The following is a 19,521-nucleotide window of genomic DNA, read 5'->3' on the forward strand; positions in this document are numbered from 1 at the left end:
TTTGCTACATCATAATTCGGTGCTTCTACACGCAGTTTGTTGAATCTCTCCTTATGTACCAAGATTCCCGGATACTTACGCAGCAAGTCTCTCGAAATATCGAGAGTTTTCAAGGGTTTATTTTTAGGCCGAAAAAAGACAACCCATGGTCCTTTCGAAAGTGGTTGGTAATACCTGGTTCGCGCAACGTTGGCATCGAAAGATGCCATAAGTGTTGCGCAAAAATAAAATAAAAACCTTCTCCAATTGATTAATTTCAATTACTATTAATTAAATTTTTTGCACGGCGTACAAGCAAATTTAAGAGAAAAAAAAAACCGAGAAAAAAACTTATAGGGTATACGTCCCTAACCTCGGTCTAATATGCAGCCATCGATTACGTTTTTAATCATAACTCATCAATTAATTTACCTGCAAACGATATTCTACTGCTAAATGGTATGCTTAGATATGCTTATTATGTCGTTTGCTACCAGAAACCACGAAAAGTTGAAAAACTTACTTTTTTTGAGACAATAACTCACCAGGGAAATGTATGTAATATGGGTCTATTGTCCCCAAATTGGGTCTATTTATGGATGCAACTTCGTCCTATCTTGTTTGATCCTCAAAAAAACGCTCTTGGTAACGTTTTCTGATGTATATTTTTTTATCACTATCACTGTTAACTTAATGCTCTTCATTCCTCAAAACATTTCACAGAGAAAATTTTACGAAAACTACATTAAATCACTCAAATTAAAAATTAAAAATTAAAAATTTCGCTTATCGTCTTTCGACCGCAGAATAGCGAAATCAAAACATTGTGATGTTCATTATACAGGTTTGGCAGAAAAAATCTTCCTTCCTGTTCGTTCCTTATCATCCAAATGCAAACCACATTGTTGACGTTACTCTTATTGCTATATGCTGTCAAATGAATTTCATGGGCCATAGTTAGGAACATAGAAAAGAAATGTGTCCCTAAAGTTGGGTCCATGATTTACTTGTGAAAACGTTGTTAAACAATTAAAAGAAACATAAAATATTCAAACAGCAACTGTAAGTTTTACGTCTAGTGTGTATTATCAGGTAATTCCATTCAATAAATGCCATAATCAGGCCATTTGATGATCGTCAGTCAACCTTCCCATCTTAACCTTATAAGTCATGGCGGCTAAAAACTCCGAACAGAGTGATATTCTCAACCAGTTTTATTACTTACGAGAGCTGAAAATGTATTGAAATGTTGTGATATAAATTGATTTGTGTGTGGTACACATTTATGAACCATCAGTGATCAATATTTTCCTTATTTTTTGTGTAATATTCCTTAATTAATTATTTATTTGCGTGATAGGCCGAATGAAAGGACTAGACCCACATTACATACCGTAACCCTATCTAGTTGCAACAAGTTGTCTCACTATCAACCATACTCCTTTACCAGGGGTGAGAGACAGAGCCACGCGCCACGAGGCAAAACAAAACTACAATAGGGAGGCAATGGACTTGCAAAATGTATTGTACTATACTTGTGCCGGTTGTGTAAACAACCTATCAGCCGGTGCAGCTAGGTATTCCGTTTGCTGCTGCTACTATTGCTGCTATTGACGGAGATGGTGCGATGATGATGGTGATGATTTTATGATGATCGATCACTGGGTTAAAGATGGACAGTCTATACGTAAGACTCAGCTTACGATAGCTGCTTCCGAAAACCGTGCGCGATTCACCTGAACAATTTTTTTACACGAGAGCGATGGAAACGCGGTAAAAAAAAACGAGTGTCGTATGAAGAGACCAGGACGCTGTTAACTGGCTCAACGCTCGATACGGAATGATGGGGGTACACTTAATGAAAACCGAAAATGGAACAAGTAACAAAATTATGAAATATTTTGAACGTTAATAACTCAGCTGCCCCTTGATCAATTTCAATAATTTTATCACCAATGGATCAGAAATATGTCTACGCATCTGTTAAATTAAATTAAAGAAATCTTTTTTTTAATTTCAAATGTTGCACATTGTTCTCCAGCACACAATGAAAGGCTGCCTGCCAGCAGTGAACTGCAGTCCACGTGCATCCATAGAAGGAGGAAGAAGCCGCACCGCTGTTGATCGGATTCAGTAGCTCTTCGTGAGTCGCTGTGGGCCATCTATGCCAAGCGCGTCATCCTCATTCCAAACAACATACAGCCCACCAGCCTCATATGTGTTTAACACCCTAATAGCTCAGCATTACTCAACCATCACGACTAAATGGTCCTTTTAAATCGGATGTCAGTTCCTAGAAGTCATTGTTTACCAAAGCTGTTACGCCTAATTCCAGCTCTATCTAGATATGTTTAAATGTCACTATTTAAAATTGCACGAATGTGTAACTGTTTCTACGCAAATTAAAATTATCACCGATTGCCTGCGAAAAGCGATTTCCCTAACACAGATTTCAAAGTTGAATTCTATCCGGTCTCACCAAACGGTTTTCAATCAATCACCGCGTAGTGAGTGGTGGTGTTTATTCAACAATTTTTTACTTCTGTGCATCTCAAACTAGTTTAAAATGCAAGAGGACAGAACCTACATGATTGCGCATAATGATCTAGAAAACCCAATGTGCTTGGGTTTTCCTATAAATGCCGGATGATGCGTGCTGATATTGTATAAAGTAATAAACTTAAAGTATATCTAAGTACTTCCTGAAAAGGATAAATGTTGACTGGAAGTACATCTGTTGTATATTTTTGTTAAATAGATTTCCCCCTGCGCTTTGATCAGAGATTGCAGTTTGCTCAAAAGTGCATTAGAAGATGTATAATCTCGTTTTGTCCGGACGTGTTTGCCATACAGAAACATTTTTATTTGATTTTGTGTGGAGGTCGGGTTTCGGTTGTGGACGCATATGTCCTCCCGGTGATAATATTAAGTTTACGTTAGGATAAAATTGAAAAATGTATCGCTTCAGTTTGAGAAGTAGGGTTTATTACCCCATTCCTGGCCTATTAAGCACAACCCGTACTTAGTCTTTCTTTATCTAGCGTAGTTTAACACTGTTAGTTCTGATAAGGGGTCGCGAAATATTCGTTTATTGTTGAAAATGCAAAACTGCTTCTGGTGGCTCTACTTGCCCTACGGGTTTTCTTGGGCCTATTAGCCATTGAAACGCAATTGGGATTTTCTTTGACCTATCGAACGTAAAGAAAAGTGAATTCGCGTGGGCCTTTTGTTTTCGAGATCTTATTTTGCGTTCTTCTACGCTTCGTCTTGCAGCTATTGAATAGAAGCATCGTACCAAACGTTTGTTTGTTTTGTGCTCGACAGGCCGGGTATGGGCGATTAGGCCGAAGTAGATTTTTCCCCTACTTCGCTTCACAACCGATGAACCATTCCGATGGCCGATAGTATCGTGCAGGCGTCATGGGTAGGCAGGGTCCAATGTTGGACAGTTTGCTGTTTATAAAGCACTATCAGTTAAAACTGTTTTACTGAGATTTATCTCTATGCATTCCTTGTTGTTTCCTAGCAGATAATCCTGTTGGTGTTCGCTGATTCAAAGATTAAATGGGATGAACATTGAGCTGTCCATAGTTGGGCGTTGTTGAACTTATGGTATTTGCACAGCATTTTCTGTCAATAGCCAAGTAACCATATAATCACAACATAACTTTAAACGTAGGTTCAGAGTGAGACAGTGTAACTGAGAGGATGCAATTCAATTATGTCGAAAATCTCATGTAATTTTTATGGCCACAAAAATAAACAAATGCAGTAAAAGCAGCGTAATGTCAGTTCATGCACTGTATTAATGATAATTTTGTGCTTTTTGGCAACGAATATAACACCATATTTTTGACACGATTGATTTGTTGTGTATGGTTGGTTGGGTAATCAGATGAAACTATTACTTTTAAAACTAATCCTGGTTGCATCTCGTTTGCATGTAACCAAAGAAAGGAACGCCAACTTCATGCAAACGCTGATCCAGTATTTACTCTGACGATTGAAAAATAAACATCGATTTTTTCTTCCTCTAATCATTTTATATTTAGCGTGTTCGTTTATGTTAGTTTAATCTGGAATAAAATGGTATAATACGAATTGTTGTTTTAAAGCTCACAAAAATTTGTACAAACAAGTTTTTTTTGTATTTATGATATACTGGACATATCTATGACGAGGCTCGGTAGCTCAGTGGTTACCGTTTCTGCTTACTGAGCAGAAGGTCGGGAGTTCAATCCCAGGCCCGTCCCCGTCCTTGCAATTTTTCACTTTGCCTTATTCTATACCCACTTTAATGAAAACAAATTCTTCTTTAACACCGATCGCATCACTTACCACAGTGTGGGTCCTGATCTAAGAATAGAAATTGGATGAGTGCGCGCGCGTGTGTGTTTGTGTATTATAATCGCTCTACCAAAAACGATCCCTGCGTGAGCGTGCAACCTTTCCCCACATCCAACATCCCAGTGATTTCTCGTGGAAGCGCAGAGGATTTCTCGGTTTCCTTCACAGCGAGTACCACGTCAACACATTCCTTCCCATTCCCTAGTTGACCTGCATTCGGACACGGCCGGCGCTGGTATTGCTAAATATTAGATCTCCAGTTCTTACACATTGAGGATGAATGTTAGTCCCAAACATCATCTGTTTGGTTCTCTGTGTAATTGCAGCTGATCTGGTAATAACAGAGCAGCAACCGTGGGCGGTCAATCTGATTTGATTTTTTTGATTTTATTTTAATGATATACTGGACATATCTAGATTAACATTTCAAGAGGTCTTGTCTGCATTTATCTATTAATTACATGATGCATTCGATATTATAATTGAGTAACTATAGTTTTGCAAACATGCTTCATGCTATTTGTGCCAAATGGTTTAAAGAAAAAATGCAATCTTCTTCTTTTATTTTAACTAGGACTTTACGCTTGCTCTCAACTGCGGAGATTAGAGTCAAAGGGGTGCAAGTGATTTTGATTGATTCATCGACTTTATCTCTCGTTAATAACTCAGCGGCAAACATATTCCTTGATGCGGTTGCTATTCTGCATGGAAGATGATAACCTGCTTTATCAAACTATGTAGCAGAAATAGTGTGAAATTGATTGGTAAAGCCGTGATTATCAAAAGAGAAAGTTGATGAAGAGAATCGATCAAAATCACTTGTACCTCTTTGCCTGTAACCCCTCAACTTAGTGTTCTTTGAGCACTTCCACGGTTGTTAATGGAGAACTTTCTTAGCCTGCACAATTTTTGCATTCGTATATTGTATGGCAAGCACAATCATAGCCTATTTCCAAGGAAGTCGAGAAGTTTTCCAACCCGAAATGTGTTTGACTGGACCGGAATGAGAACACAGCCATTTCCAGCATGATCTTAATTTTAGCTGTGCTCCTTTATCAACAAATCTAAAGAGGCTCTAAAAGATGTAATGTAATATATATCTACCACATATAATAACAATCACAGCAGTGAAAGCTTTTGAAACGATATAAAAAATGGTGAAGATAATCGATCAATGAGACGTATTGAAATGTTTTATTCAAAGATACTGCATTCGTCCAATCAGCTCAGTAAATCATAGAACTAAGGGTGATTCAAATATGACACCCACTATTTACGGAGAGGGGTGGTCTTAGAATTCAGGACAACACGTGCCAAAAGTATTAGGAAAAGCGCGACGCAGGTGGCAGAGAGGTGATGAAATTGATATAGTGGAAATCGATGTAATGTCGGCCTAAATGCCCCTAATCTAGACCCATCCATAAATTCAGCAATCGACCAAATTTAAAATAGCGATCAAAAATATACATTAGTACCGTCCCAATGACGCGTTCATCTAGATAAAATTGATAAATAGCAGATTTTTAGCGATGGGCCCAATCTTAGATCCATAGGCCAACATTAGAGTCATTTCCCATTTATGCGGACTTCATTGTTGAATCGCCCTTAATAATTGGTAGCTGATTTTTTTGCACTACGCGTTGCTATGTGTGAGCTTCTTGATTATGCAATATCTTGAAATATTGACCATACCTTAAATTAGTGTCTTGAATAAATGTGTTCGCATGAGCATGACCTTCCAGGTGCTAGACATATAAGTTCAAAATTTTCTCACTATGTGGCCCAAGTAATAATAAGGTCTTCCGTTAGCTCTATTTTGAGAATTATCTAGGTAAATTATGATTTCAGTTTGAATATTTCCGGAACAGGAATAACATGAAGTGATCAGAAATCGATATTCGACACCGTTTTTTTTTATAAGGTAACAGTTGTTGAGAAATTTGAGACCCCAATCAATAAAAGATATATTGTTCCTGAGAGTTTCCGGATCCCTTGGGTCATTAACTTGAAACTTTAGTATCCCTATAAATTCCGATATATCATGTTTCACCATGTGCCTTCCGCGAAGTTCCATGCGTGAATCTAAACGCAGAGTCCTTTTTTATATTATTTTGGCCAATTTAGTTGAAAGTTTTTTTTTGTGATGATGAAACAACGAAAGCGCTTTTTTCAAACTAAAACTCAAACATAATTTCGGTGAAACTCTCACCACTCTTACGCAAACCAACACCACCACAAGAGAGGTAATGTTATTTTACGTGGGAATACTGAGAGTTTCACCGAAGCGAGTTTTTTTTTTTTTTTTTTATAAAAAAAACCACATTCATCGCTATGAAAAATCATTCTTGATTTAATGTTATAGAGCATTTTACAAGACGTTTGTCCCCAGCTAACTTTTCAATTTATTATTATCAATTAGAAATATCTTAGAATTAGTGAAGAATTCCGTTGTATCTTGGAAAATATTTTTTTATTCACAAGAGAAAATAATAAACGTTTAGAAACGAGACTAGAAATAGAATCATTTACTTTGTGCAGCTAGATTTTTGCTTTCAATGTACTTTCTTTTTGTCGATGGGCTGTCAGCTGCAGGATCAGGAACCAAAACTATATGCCCAGCTATTTGTGTTCTCGCAGCAAACCAGAGTGATCCAGAGTAACTATGAGTAAATCTGAATACAAGAGGTACTCTAATGAAAGCTGACTTCCCCTCGGTAAGATCCATTAAAAATTTCACGCGGAAATGGGAAATTGTCTACCCAAAAAATTTTGTATGGATCGTCACAGTTCCCAAACCGCTGTGGTTTCTGTGATGTTTGGTATCTCTATATAAGGTAAAATAGGTAGCAAAACAATAATCATAACTAGATGATATGCAAATTTATATGAAAGGTAATTGGATCAACGATATGTAAACATGCGCATTCAATCTCGACGACTTCTAATTCTGCATGTCAACACCTTTGACTCTCCTTTCTCTTAACCTTCACCTATGCATCTACGCTTCTATGTTAAGAATCAACTTAGCCCTCATTTATTTAAACACATATACAAAGGGAAGGGAAGGAAGGGTGAAACAGGGCACCCGATTGAAGCGATTTGTACGGGGAGAGTGGGAATGCCAACTCCCTGTTAATAACATTTCGTTGATAAAGGGCGGGCTTTTCTCCCCACTCATTGGGGCATCTTACTGTTTGGGGGCTCGTCTTTTTGACCAATTGTGCAATCATGTTGCTGGAAGGAGATTCTTTATTATCTCGTAGATGCGTATAGGTGACTTTGCCTATCGATCCACCCAATCCGTTTTAGGCCCTTCATACAGCAACATGTTGGGGGCAATCAGAGGTTATTAAGCTTGATCAAGACAAATATAGAAGAGAACCCATTGCTATCGAACTTAGTTTCCGTGCTACAATGGGTAGTAGACCACTATCATGCATGTTATTTGTTATATAAATTTCCTCTCCCATTCAAAGTGTTTTTATGTTACTTCATACGCGAAGTTAGCGATTTTCAGAGTTGGTTGGAAATGCTAACATGAAGTTTTAGTGTGATAATTTATTAGCAAGAGAATGATCTTTAGAAGAGGGTAGGTGGATAGTCGCATTAATGGCCCTTCGCTCATTTTCAACTTCTATTCAATTTTCGCACTGCCGTACTCTAACGGAACTATCCACCTACCCTCTTCTAAAGATCATTCTCTAGCTAATAAATTATCTCACTAAAGCTTCATGTTAGCATTTCCAACCAACTCTTCCTCTCTCATGTTTTTTTCTGTTCTCATTTTTTTTTAATCTTTATTATAGAGATTTTTAGCCGAACGCTAGTTCATCTCTCTTTTCTGTTCTCAGTAGTAATTACATTTTTCGTTCTTTTTCATGAGTTGCCAGTTTACCGAAAATTTAAAAGAGTCCTTGACTAGGGGGCTTGCCAATTGAGTTTTTTGGTGGGGAGAAAGCGGAAGGTATTTGACAAAAAAAAACTGTGCTACAGCAGAGTTTTTCTCACACTCCATTTTTTCCCTTGGTATTATCACATATATCGCATATACCACGTTTTTCAGAGTTGAGCAAGTTATCTGAAAACTTATATTTATTATTGATTTATTGAGCCGCATATGTCGACAAAACAAAAATATAATAAACGTGGTATGCCTCAGGGAAGTGTATTAGGGCTTGTTTTATTTATTATGTATATCAATGATGTTTGACGTATTTTATGGTTTTGAGATATCCTTTTTACCAAGGGAATAGTTAAGCATATAGGGACGATATAATTTCATCTATTATTAAATCTTCTTTATACGGATTCTGCAGTGAGGATCAGAGGAGACGAATGTACATTTTTTTCCAAATCATCGTCAGGAGCGAAACATCATTACTCAGTTTATTTTTCTATGTTTTTTGATATGTGCTATTGAAAAATGAAGGTTTATTAAAAAAAAAGTAAAACAATACCAAGTCAAATTCTTTTACAGCGAAAAGTAACCGCAAGTCAGTCCCATTAAGGGGGGAAGTACAATTAGAAGGCCTAAAATGAGGCCTATCTTTGAGAGTGGATTGCGAGTAGGGAAATAAATGAATGTTAGCGATTCTTTGTGTATGTTATTAAGGATTTAATGAAGATTAATTATTAGTGACATTTTTTTAAAATTTTGCAATTTAGCCCAATTATTATAAATAATGTGAAGTCAATTTTTTAAAGCAGCACTTCGCGCCGTGCAGTCCCTACGTCCATGATCACGTCTGAAACAAAAAAAAACAGGACATTAAATTTGAAGGTACAGCGCACAACATGAATTAATTCGTATGTAAAAATAATGTTTTTTTCACAAAAAAATTTGAAGTTAAAATTTTTTTTAAAAAAACCCTATTTTTTTCGACTTTGTTTATAAAAAAACATGTTATAACAAACAAATCTAAAAAATCTTTCTATTCATGTTGTGGAGAACTTAATTATGAACATAAAACAGAAAACCGGAATCGATTTGAATGAAAACTCTGACCTGTACATTGCACGGCGATTTTGAAAACACTACTTTTCAGTAGAAGCATTTAAAGTTCAACTTTGTCATGTTCAGCCATTTGACATGCACTCACTGAATTGCGTATAACTTTTTAAATAAGTTTGTAACAGTCCCTGTGGACTACACTGTTGTAACTCCATCTGACAGCATGTGGCGGCGCCATCTTTCAACCACTAGATAAAGTGCGACGTGCGTGTAACGATTGTTTTTTATGGCTCCACTCAATTAGAATTCTCTCACTTACGCAGACCCAGGTAGCAAACCGGATGTTTGGAGTATGAGTGCCAGCGTAGTGAGATGGCTCACACTCAGAGATATGGATCTCAAATAATAGCGCGGCTTGTACTGTAGGCGGGAATGCGATGGAAAAACCTCTTGATCGGGCTTTTCCAGATCATCACGGCGTTTGAGCAATTGTTCCGCCAACAAATGTATATTGAATTTTCTGCGACGCAATTAGCCTGGACCTTGATCAGGCGTTTTCAATTAGCCACACAATCACTTTCGTGAAGCTACGCATTCTAATCAGACGTGTCTATTGCTTAATACCAGTTGAACTGTACCAATTTATTTGAAAAGTGAGGTGAGCAGAGATATTAGATTACAAGTGAAATACTTAAATTAATAGTTATTGTAGTCTTTTCTAGTTCATTACTCATTATAAACCGTCGAAATCCGACAATTAATTGTGAGAAGAAAAAAACGCAGGTATGTGTTATCGCGTGGTGTATGAGAATTGCAGAGATTAATTTCGTTGCGGGGTAGTTTTCCCTTCAACGAAGGGTTTTTTTTTATATATTCTACGAATCCTCGACGAGTGCATAGGAAGTTATCACGTGATTACCGTGGATCGTGAGATATCCGGTGGTTTCCATCCGTTCGTGACCCCAGAGGGTGAACGAGTTGTCGAGCCCTAGTTCATCAGATAACCCCACCCAGTGATCCACGCTTTCCGTCACTGCCACTCATCCGTCGAGTGAATCGACCGCTCGTGAACGTTATTGGAAATCGAGCGCAAGTCGACCCATTGATCGAATCGGAATCTTGCTGACTCCCACTAAGCCAAGTGTGGTTGAGCGTCGGCCTCTCGTTTTTCGACACTGCTACGTCACATTCGCCGACTCCCACCAAGCGATCGCTCTGCAACTTTTCCTCGTCGTAGAACACCGCCTTTGTCGCATCGTGATCACTACGCATCGAGCAACGTCGCAGCATTATTTGTTCATCGGAACGGCGTCCACAGTGCTGTAGTAAGGGCAGAAGACAATAGCCTCGAAACTGTAAGTTTAGAATAGATAATTTGAGCTCAAATTTAGGAACCTTCCCCAGACCAATGTAAATATTGTTTTAACTATGAGAAGTTCCCTGAAAATACAAATGCTTCTTCGCCTAGTGGATTGTGAAGCTTCATCCTAACTACGGTAATATTAAGAGTTTGTTCCTTCCTTTCCGCATATTTTGTTTCCCGTTTGGGTAAGCTAGGGAAACCGTAGTGTTTGAGCCACTTAAACTCGCCCTCAGACCGAGTCTCATAGCCGGACCGGAAAACGCGTCAGCAGTCTCTCTAGTCAGAGAGTGGCGCTTAAGCTGCTGTTCGTTGTGTGCACTACACAAACGTTACATTTGGCGCCCAACGTGGGGCCCGAAAGTGGGCAAATTTGTCGGAATTTGGAATTTGTTGAGAATTTCTATTGATCATTTGATTTGGTTTAAAACATTTATTTTTATTTTTCATCAGTTGGATTTATTGAATTAGAATAAGTAATATTTTGAATTATCTTGCTCTTAGTTGTTGCTGTCAACCGCTGTTTTCGTCTCTTTTTTCGGATATTTTGAATTGAATTGAAATCCTTAGTGCTAAGTAATTGTTACAGTTTCAAATAGTTTATATAGTGATTAGTGATTTACTTTGATATACTTGATTAAATTTACAAGTGAAATGGAAAACTTCTACATAAATGCTGATGCGCTAGATGAGGAAGAAGTTCAATACGAACTGATTCTTCGAGATCTGCCTGTCGGGAGAGACGCCGATAATCGTCGAGTTTTGAGATATTGGTTCCGTGCAGAAGGAAGTAACGAGTGTGCCACCTCGCGAACAATTGGGGATGAGTACCTTATTGTTTCGGCAGCATTGGAGCGGATGGAAGAGATACTCCAAACCGGCTGGACGGTAGGATGCCGCTCCCGTCTGGTGCATTATTACCGACGACTTCGCAGATGTCAAGCAGTTACCGCAAAGGAACTACAAACGAGACAACGCCTGATCGACTTCGTATGTCGACTGGCAACCCGTTTCCTGCAGCTTGATTTGACGAGGCTGGAGTTCGCGATCCCCTTTGTGAACCCTCCTTCAGGGATTCCGTTCCAGCAATCGTCCGATCTGAATAGGACTTCAGGTGCACAGAGGACGCTAGTCACACCACCCAATTTGCCACCGATGTCAGAACAAGAGCAGGAACAATTCAGCGAGGGTGCAGTCGGTGGTGATGACGATGCAGATCCCATCCACGAACAACGCCTTACTTGGGCAAAACAGGTGTTGCAGGATGCGTTATCGAATACGCCATTGCCTAGGACCCGCCAGTCGATGGACAGCCGGCTACCAGCGCCGAACAACTTGCGAGAGGAACTGGAGCAAGCCATGCGTAGGAGATTTTCAGCGGAAGGCACACGGTTGCCATTCCGAGACGTCCCAAATCCTACACCAGTGACTGGACTGAGAGTTGAGAATCCGTTGAATCCGTTTACTACCTCGATGTTGCCTTCCTTCGATCAAGGTCTAGCACACGAACCGATGTCTACCCAACCCGATCCCAGATCGTCACTTCGACCAGAGCGACCTCAACCGTCAGTGCATTCGTCTTTTGCTCATGTAGACCAACCGTCGAAGGTGCAGGAAAGGTCGGACCATTATCGCAGAGCTGAAGGAGTACCTCGTGTGCCTATCCAAGGTCAGGCGAATTTGAACCTCCAAGAGTCGAGAAACGTTTCATCTGAAAGTAGAACACAAAATCAACCGGATACTATGGAATATGTCCACATTTCCGAGATCGAAACTTATGTGCAAACCTATGTTCGACAGCTCCTTAGCAGCCAGCCAACCCGACCAATAGTTCGAGACACAATAGTCAACAACCTAGCACGAGAAATTGCAGATATTGGTCTTTATGACCCGGAAGTATCTCGTATGTCCAGACCGGAAGATTCAGGTACACATGCACCTCCCGGCGTGTCTAGACTTTCTCCGCCCTTGCAGCTACATCGAGAACAGGTCAATCCTTCTGAAAATAGAAGAGAAAGAGTTAACGAAGAAACGCCGGGAATATTCCGGAACTCTCAACACAATGCTTGGCCAAATTTTGCAGCCCAGGCTGATTCTACGCATTATGGTGATGCAGTTAGTGGAGACCCTCGTAATGAGCCAACTGGTCGTTGGAATTACCCCCCTGGTCCGTCGGTGAATTCTTCGCGAATGAACCCTGGAATGCAGACCCAATTTTCCCGTGGGAGGTTGCCTCACCAAACATGCAACATCTTGGAGAAATGGCCGAAATTTGCCGGGGACGCAAATCCGGTACCCGTAATAGACTTCCTCCGTCAGATTGAACTGCTATGTCGATCATATCAAATTTCCAAGGAAGAGTTGAGAACCCATGCTCATCTCCTCTTCAAGGAGGATGCAGCTGTTTGGTATACCGCGTACGAACCAAAGTTCAACTCATGGGATACATTATTGTATTATCTACAAATGCGATACGATAACCCCAACAGGGACCGATTTATCAAGGAAGAACTACGAAACCGTAAACAACGCCCGAATGAGTTGTTCAGTGCATTCTTAACGGACATCGAAACGCTGTCACAAAGGATGATTAAAAAAATCACGGATGAGGAAAAATTTGACATTGTCATTGAAAACATGAAAATGTCCTATAAACGGCGTTTGGCACTTGAAAAAATTGGATCCTTGGAACATTTGGCTCAACTTTGTTACCGATTTGACGCTCTGGAAGGAAATCTTTACAATCCTCGAGGTTCAATAAAGCCTCCAGTGGTCAACGAAATCGATTTGGATGAACAGGATGCAATCTACGTTGAGAATGATACCGATGAGTTGGAAGTAGCGGCTATAGCGACCCGTAGGACGTCATCAAGCAACACGAGAGATACGTCAACGCGGAAAACTGAAGTAACCGACCGACCAAGACTTTTGTGCTGGAATTGTCGGAAATCGGGGCATTTATGGAGAGAATGTGACCAGAAAAAGGCCATTTTCTGTCACATGTGCGGGCATCCTGACACCACTGCGTTTAGATGTCCTCAGCAGCATGACATCCGGCCGGCCTTAGAACCTAAATCAAAAAACGATTAATGGAGGAGAACTTTGGGAACCGACCTCCTACCCAATCGAATGAACAGGTTCCCCAATCCCCGTTTTTTCCATTCAACCATACTTGCATGATTAAAACGTACTTCCGCCGATGCCCTCATTTAACCGTTTCGATTCTCGACAACGAGGTCGAAGGACTTGCAGACACTGGAGCGAGCGTGTCGATTATCAGCAACCCTCACTTGATAGAACGTATTGGATTGAAGATCAACAAATGCGATATGCGAATACGAACTGCCGATAAGACGTCTTATTCATGTCTTGGCTATGTGAATATCCCGTATCGATACAAAGATGTCACGAAAATAGTCCCTACGCTAGTGGTCCCGGAAATCTCCAAGAACTTGATCTTAGGAATCGATTTTCTGAGAGCCTTCAATTTTCGGTTAGTGGCCGATCCAAATCAGGATTCCGACATTGAACCGGACTCGAAGTCAGTTGAACAAGGAATTAGTCTCAACTACGTAGAGAATTATTTCGGAGACGACGAAATTCATATTTGTTTCCATTTGATTCCATCTGAAAATCCGAACCCAACCATGGAGCCTAAGGAAGAAGACGAAAGCCTGGAAATGCCGACGGTGGAGATTCCGACGAAGACGATTAGGTACCCAAATGAGATTGAAACCGAGCATCAGTTAACCCCGGATCAGCGAACAGAATTGTTTCTAGCCATTCAACATTTTCCGATGACGAAAGAAGGTCAGTTAGGCCGAACGACTCTGTTGAAGCACTCCATTGAGCTACTGAGTGGTGCTACCCCGAAGCGTATACCCGCTTACAAATGGTCCCCTGCAGTAGAATCAGTCATTGACGCGGAATTGGAGCGGTTATTAGGCCTCGATGTCATCGAAGAATGCGAAGGTTCAGCGGACTTTATCAATCCCCTACTGCCGATCAAGAAACCAACTGGGAAATGGAGAATTTGTCTTGATTCCCGTCGGTTGAATTCATTGACGAAAAAGGACGATTTTCCGATTCCCAATATGACCCTAATTCTCCAGCGAATCAAACGAGCGTGCTTCTTCTCCGTCATCGACTTAACCGAGTCGTACTACCAGGTCGAACTTGACGAAAATGCGAAAAATAAAACGGCCTTCCGCACCAATAAAGGCCTGTATCGGTTCAAAGTCATGCCGTTCGGTCTGACCAACGCTCCGGCTACCATGTCTCGCCTAATGGTCAAGGTTCTTGGGCATGACTTGGAACCTTTCGTCTACGTCTACTTAGACGATATTATAATTACCTCAGAGACTTTGGAAGAGCACCTCCGCCTCATAAAAATTGTCGGAGAACGGTTGGCCAGAGCAGGATTAACTATCAACCTCCAGAAATCCAAGTTCTGCAAAACCAGTATCCGATACCTCGGCTACGTGCTGTCCGGAGAGGGATTGTCCATGGACGCCGCCAAAATTCAGCCTATCTTGGATTACCTGGCACCTCGTACCGTGAAAGACGTACGACGGCTGCTCGGCCTCGCCGGATTTTACCAGAAATTCATAAAGAATTATTCAGAGATCACGGTGCCAATTACCGATCTTTTGAAGAAGGGACGCAAAAAGTTTGAATGGACAAAAGAGGCCAACGATGCATTTCAAAAGTTGAAGGAGGCCTTGGTGTCTTCTCCGATCTTAGCCAACCCGGATTTCTCGCAAGCCTTCATCATCGAGACTGATAGCTCCGACCTAGCTATTGGGGCTGTCCTGGTACAAATTCTCAACGGAGAACGAAAGTGCATTGCATATTTTTCGAAAAAGTTGTCGAGCACGCAGAAAAGATATAGTGCCACGGAGCGAGAATGTCTTGCGGTGTTATTGAGCATCGAAAACTTCCGGCACTTCGTTGAAGGCCATCGCTTCATAGTCCAGACGGATGCAATGAGTCTGACCTTCTTACAGACTATGAGTATCGAGTCGAAAAGTCCACGGATAGCGCGATGGGCGTTAAAGCTTTCCAAATATGACGTAGAATTGCAGTATAAGAAAGGATCTGATAATATCTCGGCAGACGCTTTGAGTCGTAGTTTGTATCTATTGGAAAAGGACCTTCCAGATCCATACCTCGATGGACTTAAACAACAAATTGAGCTGCGACCGGATCAATACCGTGACTTCAAGATTGTTGATGGACGAGTCTTCAAATTTGTGACAAATTCAACCTTAGCTGAAGACCCAGCTTTCCGCTGGAAAGAAGTTATGCCGTTGCGTGAAAGGAAACCAATCATTGAAGCAACCCATAACCTAGCTCACCTAGGTTTTCTAAAAACGCTGGAAAAAATCCGAGAACGCTACTACTGGCCACGAATGGCTACTGAAATAAAACGTTTCTGTAGCGGTTGCCAAGTTTGCAAGGAATCTAAAGTTCCGAACTTAAATGTTAGGCCCCCCTGTGGGAAGCCTAAACTATGCGGGCGACCATGGGAGGTGATCTCCATAGACTTTCTTGGACCATACCCCAAGTCCCGGAAGGGTAATATTTGGATACTTGTCATCTGCGACTTCTTCTCGAAGTTCGTGTTAGTACAGTGTATGAAATCCGCCACCGCTCCTGGAGTCTGCACTGTGATGGAAAACCTAGTCTTCACCTTATTCGGAGCCCCATCTGTGTGCATTACAGATAATGCCAAGGTTTTCCAAAGCAGCATGTTCAAAAACCTATTGGCCCACTACGGTGTGACTCAGTGGAATCTTGCGGTGTACCACCCGAGTCCGAATCCTGCCGAGCGAGTCAATCGCGTTATTGTGACCGCTATACGCTGTTCGTTAAATAAACAAACGGATCACCGCAATGGGGATGAGTCAGTGCAAAAAATTGCAGCAGCGATTCGAACCAGTGTTCACGAGAGCACTAATTTCACTCCGTATTTCATAAATTTCGGTCGGAACATGATCAGCACTGGGACTGAATACGATCACCTTCGGGATCTGGGTTCCGAACCCGATTACGATCCACCACATCGGAGCGAAGAAACTCGGAAACTGTACGACCTAGTTCGACAAAATTTACATACAGCTTATCAACGCTATTCACGACCGTATAACTTGCGATCCAATGCCAAACACACCTTTATGCCCGGCGACAATGTTTACAAACGTGATGTACATCTATCTGACAAGTCCAAGTATTTTGTAGGAAAGTTTGGAACAAAATACAGCCAAGCAAAAGTTCGTACTGCCTTAGGAACCAATACCTATGTCTTGGAGGATGAGAACGGACATAGAATCGCAGGCACTTTCCATGGGTCTTTCCTTAAGAAAGCCTAGACTGAAAATGGGATCACTGTTCTCTCCCCGTATCAGTGATCAAACAAAACTTTAGCTATGACTGCACTTCGCCGGAAAGTGCATACACTACTAGATTGCTAAACACAAAAAAAACACACACTTCGTGGTGCACGGCTTCGTCACGACTTGAGATGTCCTTTGGTTTCCTCATTCGGTGACCCTTGTCAGTTGATACTGATATTGAGCTCTATGCGAAACAAATCGTAGACCCACAGAACCACAGCTATGACGGTGCATCTGCCTGATGCACATAAACAAAGAAGACACCACTGCCTAAAATAAAACACTCTTGAAGGTGCTACGGCAACAAGTCCAACGTTCGAGAAGTCCTTGTGTTCCCTCACGTTGTTGACAAAATCGGCCTCAAAAACAACAGCAACCCTTTGTCGTTGGTCTATACTCTGCTCGATCAGAAAGAGACCTTGAACGACCTTGAACCCGCAGGCCTAAACCACACCAGTTTAAAAGCTCTTCGCTGGATAATGGGGCTCTTTACAAAGAGAGTCAACCAGATTATCCCACTGCGATCATTTGTAGATCAATGTTTTCCATTTGTTATTTTATCAAATTGCAGTTTCTCCATATAGTTCCTTTTTTCCGTAAACCTTATTTTCATTGAATTCCTTGTTGATTCCATAAAATTCAGCCAGTTTGCTAAAATAAATAAGAAAATTTAATTCAGGATAAATACTTACCAACTTATTTTTCAGTTTTCTTTGTTTTCATGACCAAGCGTTGACAGTTATTAACAGCACTTCTCGGCTCTCACATCATTTTGTTTTTTTTTTTTCATGAAATAGCGTAACGTATGACAATAGGGTGACTATGTTGACTTTAGATTGAAAATAGGGCGTGAATGTTTTTCGGTTAGCGTAAATTAGGATTTGTTTTCCAATTGGTAAATTGGAGTTATTCGGATCAATTAGTGCAAGAGAAAAATGTTTTCCTGAAATTACAGGAGTTAGTCGGTTGACAATTTGGCAGTTTTTCAGATATGTCTGAAGTCATCGGTCATTTTATATAAGGAATGAATCAGATAAATGGATTGTTCAGTTGGCAGAGTAAGAATTGGTAATAAGCAGAAAAGGATCAACATAGTTAACCTTTTATTTAATTCCAACAGTAAATTCAAGAGATCAAAGTTGTTTGAAAACCAAATCAAATGAATTCGGTTCGTTGTAAAAAAATATTCGGTACCAAATAATTTGTTTTTTTTTTGTAGAAAATAGTTAATAAAAATTTTGAAATTATTATTTCAAAATTTTTATTATTTTTTAGTATGGGCGAATGTAACAGTCCCTGTGGACTACACTGTTGTAACTCCATCTGACAGCATGTGGCGGCGCCATCTTTCAACCACTAGATAAAGTGCGACGTGCGTGTAACGATTGTTTTTTATGGCTCCACTCAATTAGAATTCTCTCACTTACGCAGACCCAGGTAGCAAACCGGATGTTTGGAGTATGAGTGCCAGCGTAGTGAGATGGCTCACACTCAGAGATATGGATCTCAAATAATAGCGCGGCTTGTACTGTAGGCGGGAATGCGATGGAAAAACCTCTTGATCGGGCTTTTCCAGATCATCACGGCGTTTGAGCAATTGTTCCGCCAACAAATGTATATTGAATTTTCTGCGACGCAATTAGCCTGGACCTTGATCAGGCGTTTTCAATTAGCCACACAATCACTTTCGTGAAGCTACGCATTCTAATCAGACGTGTCTATTGCTTAATACCAGTTGAACTGTACCAATTTATTTGAAAAGTGAGGTGAGCAGAGATATTAGATTACAAGTGAAATACTTAAATTAATAGTTATTGTAGTCTTTTCTAGTTCATTACTCATTATAAACCGTCGAAATCCGACAATTAATTGTGAGAAGAAAAAAACGCAGGTATGTGTTATCGCGTGGTGTATGAGAATTGCAGAGATTAATTTCGTTGCGGGGTAGTTTTCCCTTCAACGAAGGGTTTTTTTTTATATATTCTACGAATCCTCGACGAGTGCATAGGAAGTTATCACGTGATTACCGTGGATCGTGAGATATCCGGTGGTTTCCATCCGTTCGTGACCCCAGAGGGTGAACGATTTGTCGAGCCCTAGTTCATCAGATAACCCCACCCAGTGATCCACGCTTTCCGTCACTGCCACTCATCCGTCGAGTGAATCGACCGCTCGTGAACGTTATTGGAAATCGAGCGCAAGTCGACCCATTGATCGAATCGGAATCTTGCTGACTCCCACTAAGCCAAGTGTGGTTGAGCGTCGGCCTCTCGTTTTTCGACACTGCTACGTCACATTCGCCGACTCCCACCAAGCGATCGCTCTGCAACTTTTCCTCGTCGTAGAACACCGCCTTTGTCGCATCGTGATCACTACGCATCGAGCAACGTCGCAGCATTATTTGTTCATCGGAACGGCGTCCACAGTGCTGTAGTAAGGGCAGAAGACAATAGCCTCGAAACTGTAAGTTTAGAATAGATAATTTGAGC

At 40.7% G+C, this 19,521-nt stretch overlaps 2 protein-coding genes across 2 annotated transcripts in view; one reads left to right on the plus strand and one right to left on the minus strand.

Annotated features, from left to right (window-relative positions):
* Window positions 1-19,521, plus strand: part of LOC135716953 (G-patch domain and KOW motifs-containing protein) — a 103,639-nt gene that overhangs the window by 73,437 nt on the left and 10,681 nt on the right. The window lies entirely within an intron of this gene.
* LOC135715910 (uncharacterized) overlaps window positions 1-19,521 on the minus strand; it is a 58,880-nt gene that overhangs the window by 33,141 nt on the left and 6,218 nt on the right. The window contains exons 3-4 of the mRNA XM_065238865.1: window positions 19,146-19,493; window positions 10,283-10,630 (exon numbers count right to left, since the gene is read on the minus strand). Coding sequence (XP_065094937.1) covers window positions 10,283-10,630; window positions 19,146-19,493 — 696 coding nt within the window. The remainder of the gene's footprint in view (window positions 1-10,282; window positions 10,631-19,145; window positions 19,494-19,521) is intronic.

This window comes from Ochlerotatus camptorhynchus, unplaced genomic scaffold (assembly GCF_037179485.1).
Source record: "Ochlerotatus camptorhynchus isolate MF236.1 unplaced genomic scaffold, CSIRO-AGI_Acam_v1.1 ptg000046l, whole genome shotgun sequence".
In the NCBI taxonomy this organism is placed as follows: domain Eukaryota; kingdom Metazoa; phylum Arthropoda; class Insecta; order Diptera; family Culicidae; genus Ochlerotatus; species Ochlerotatus camptorhynchus.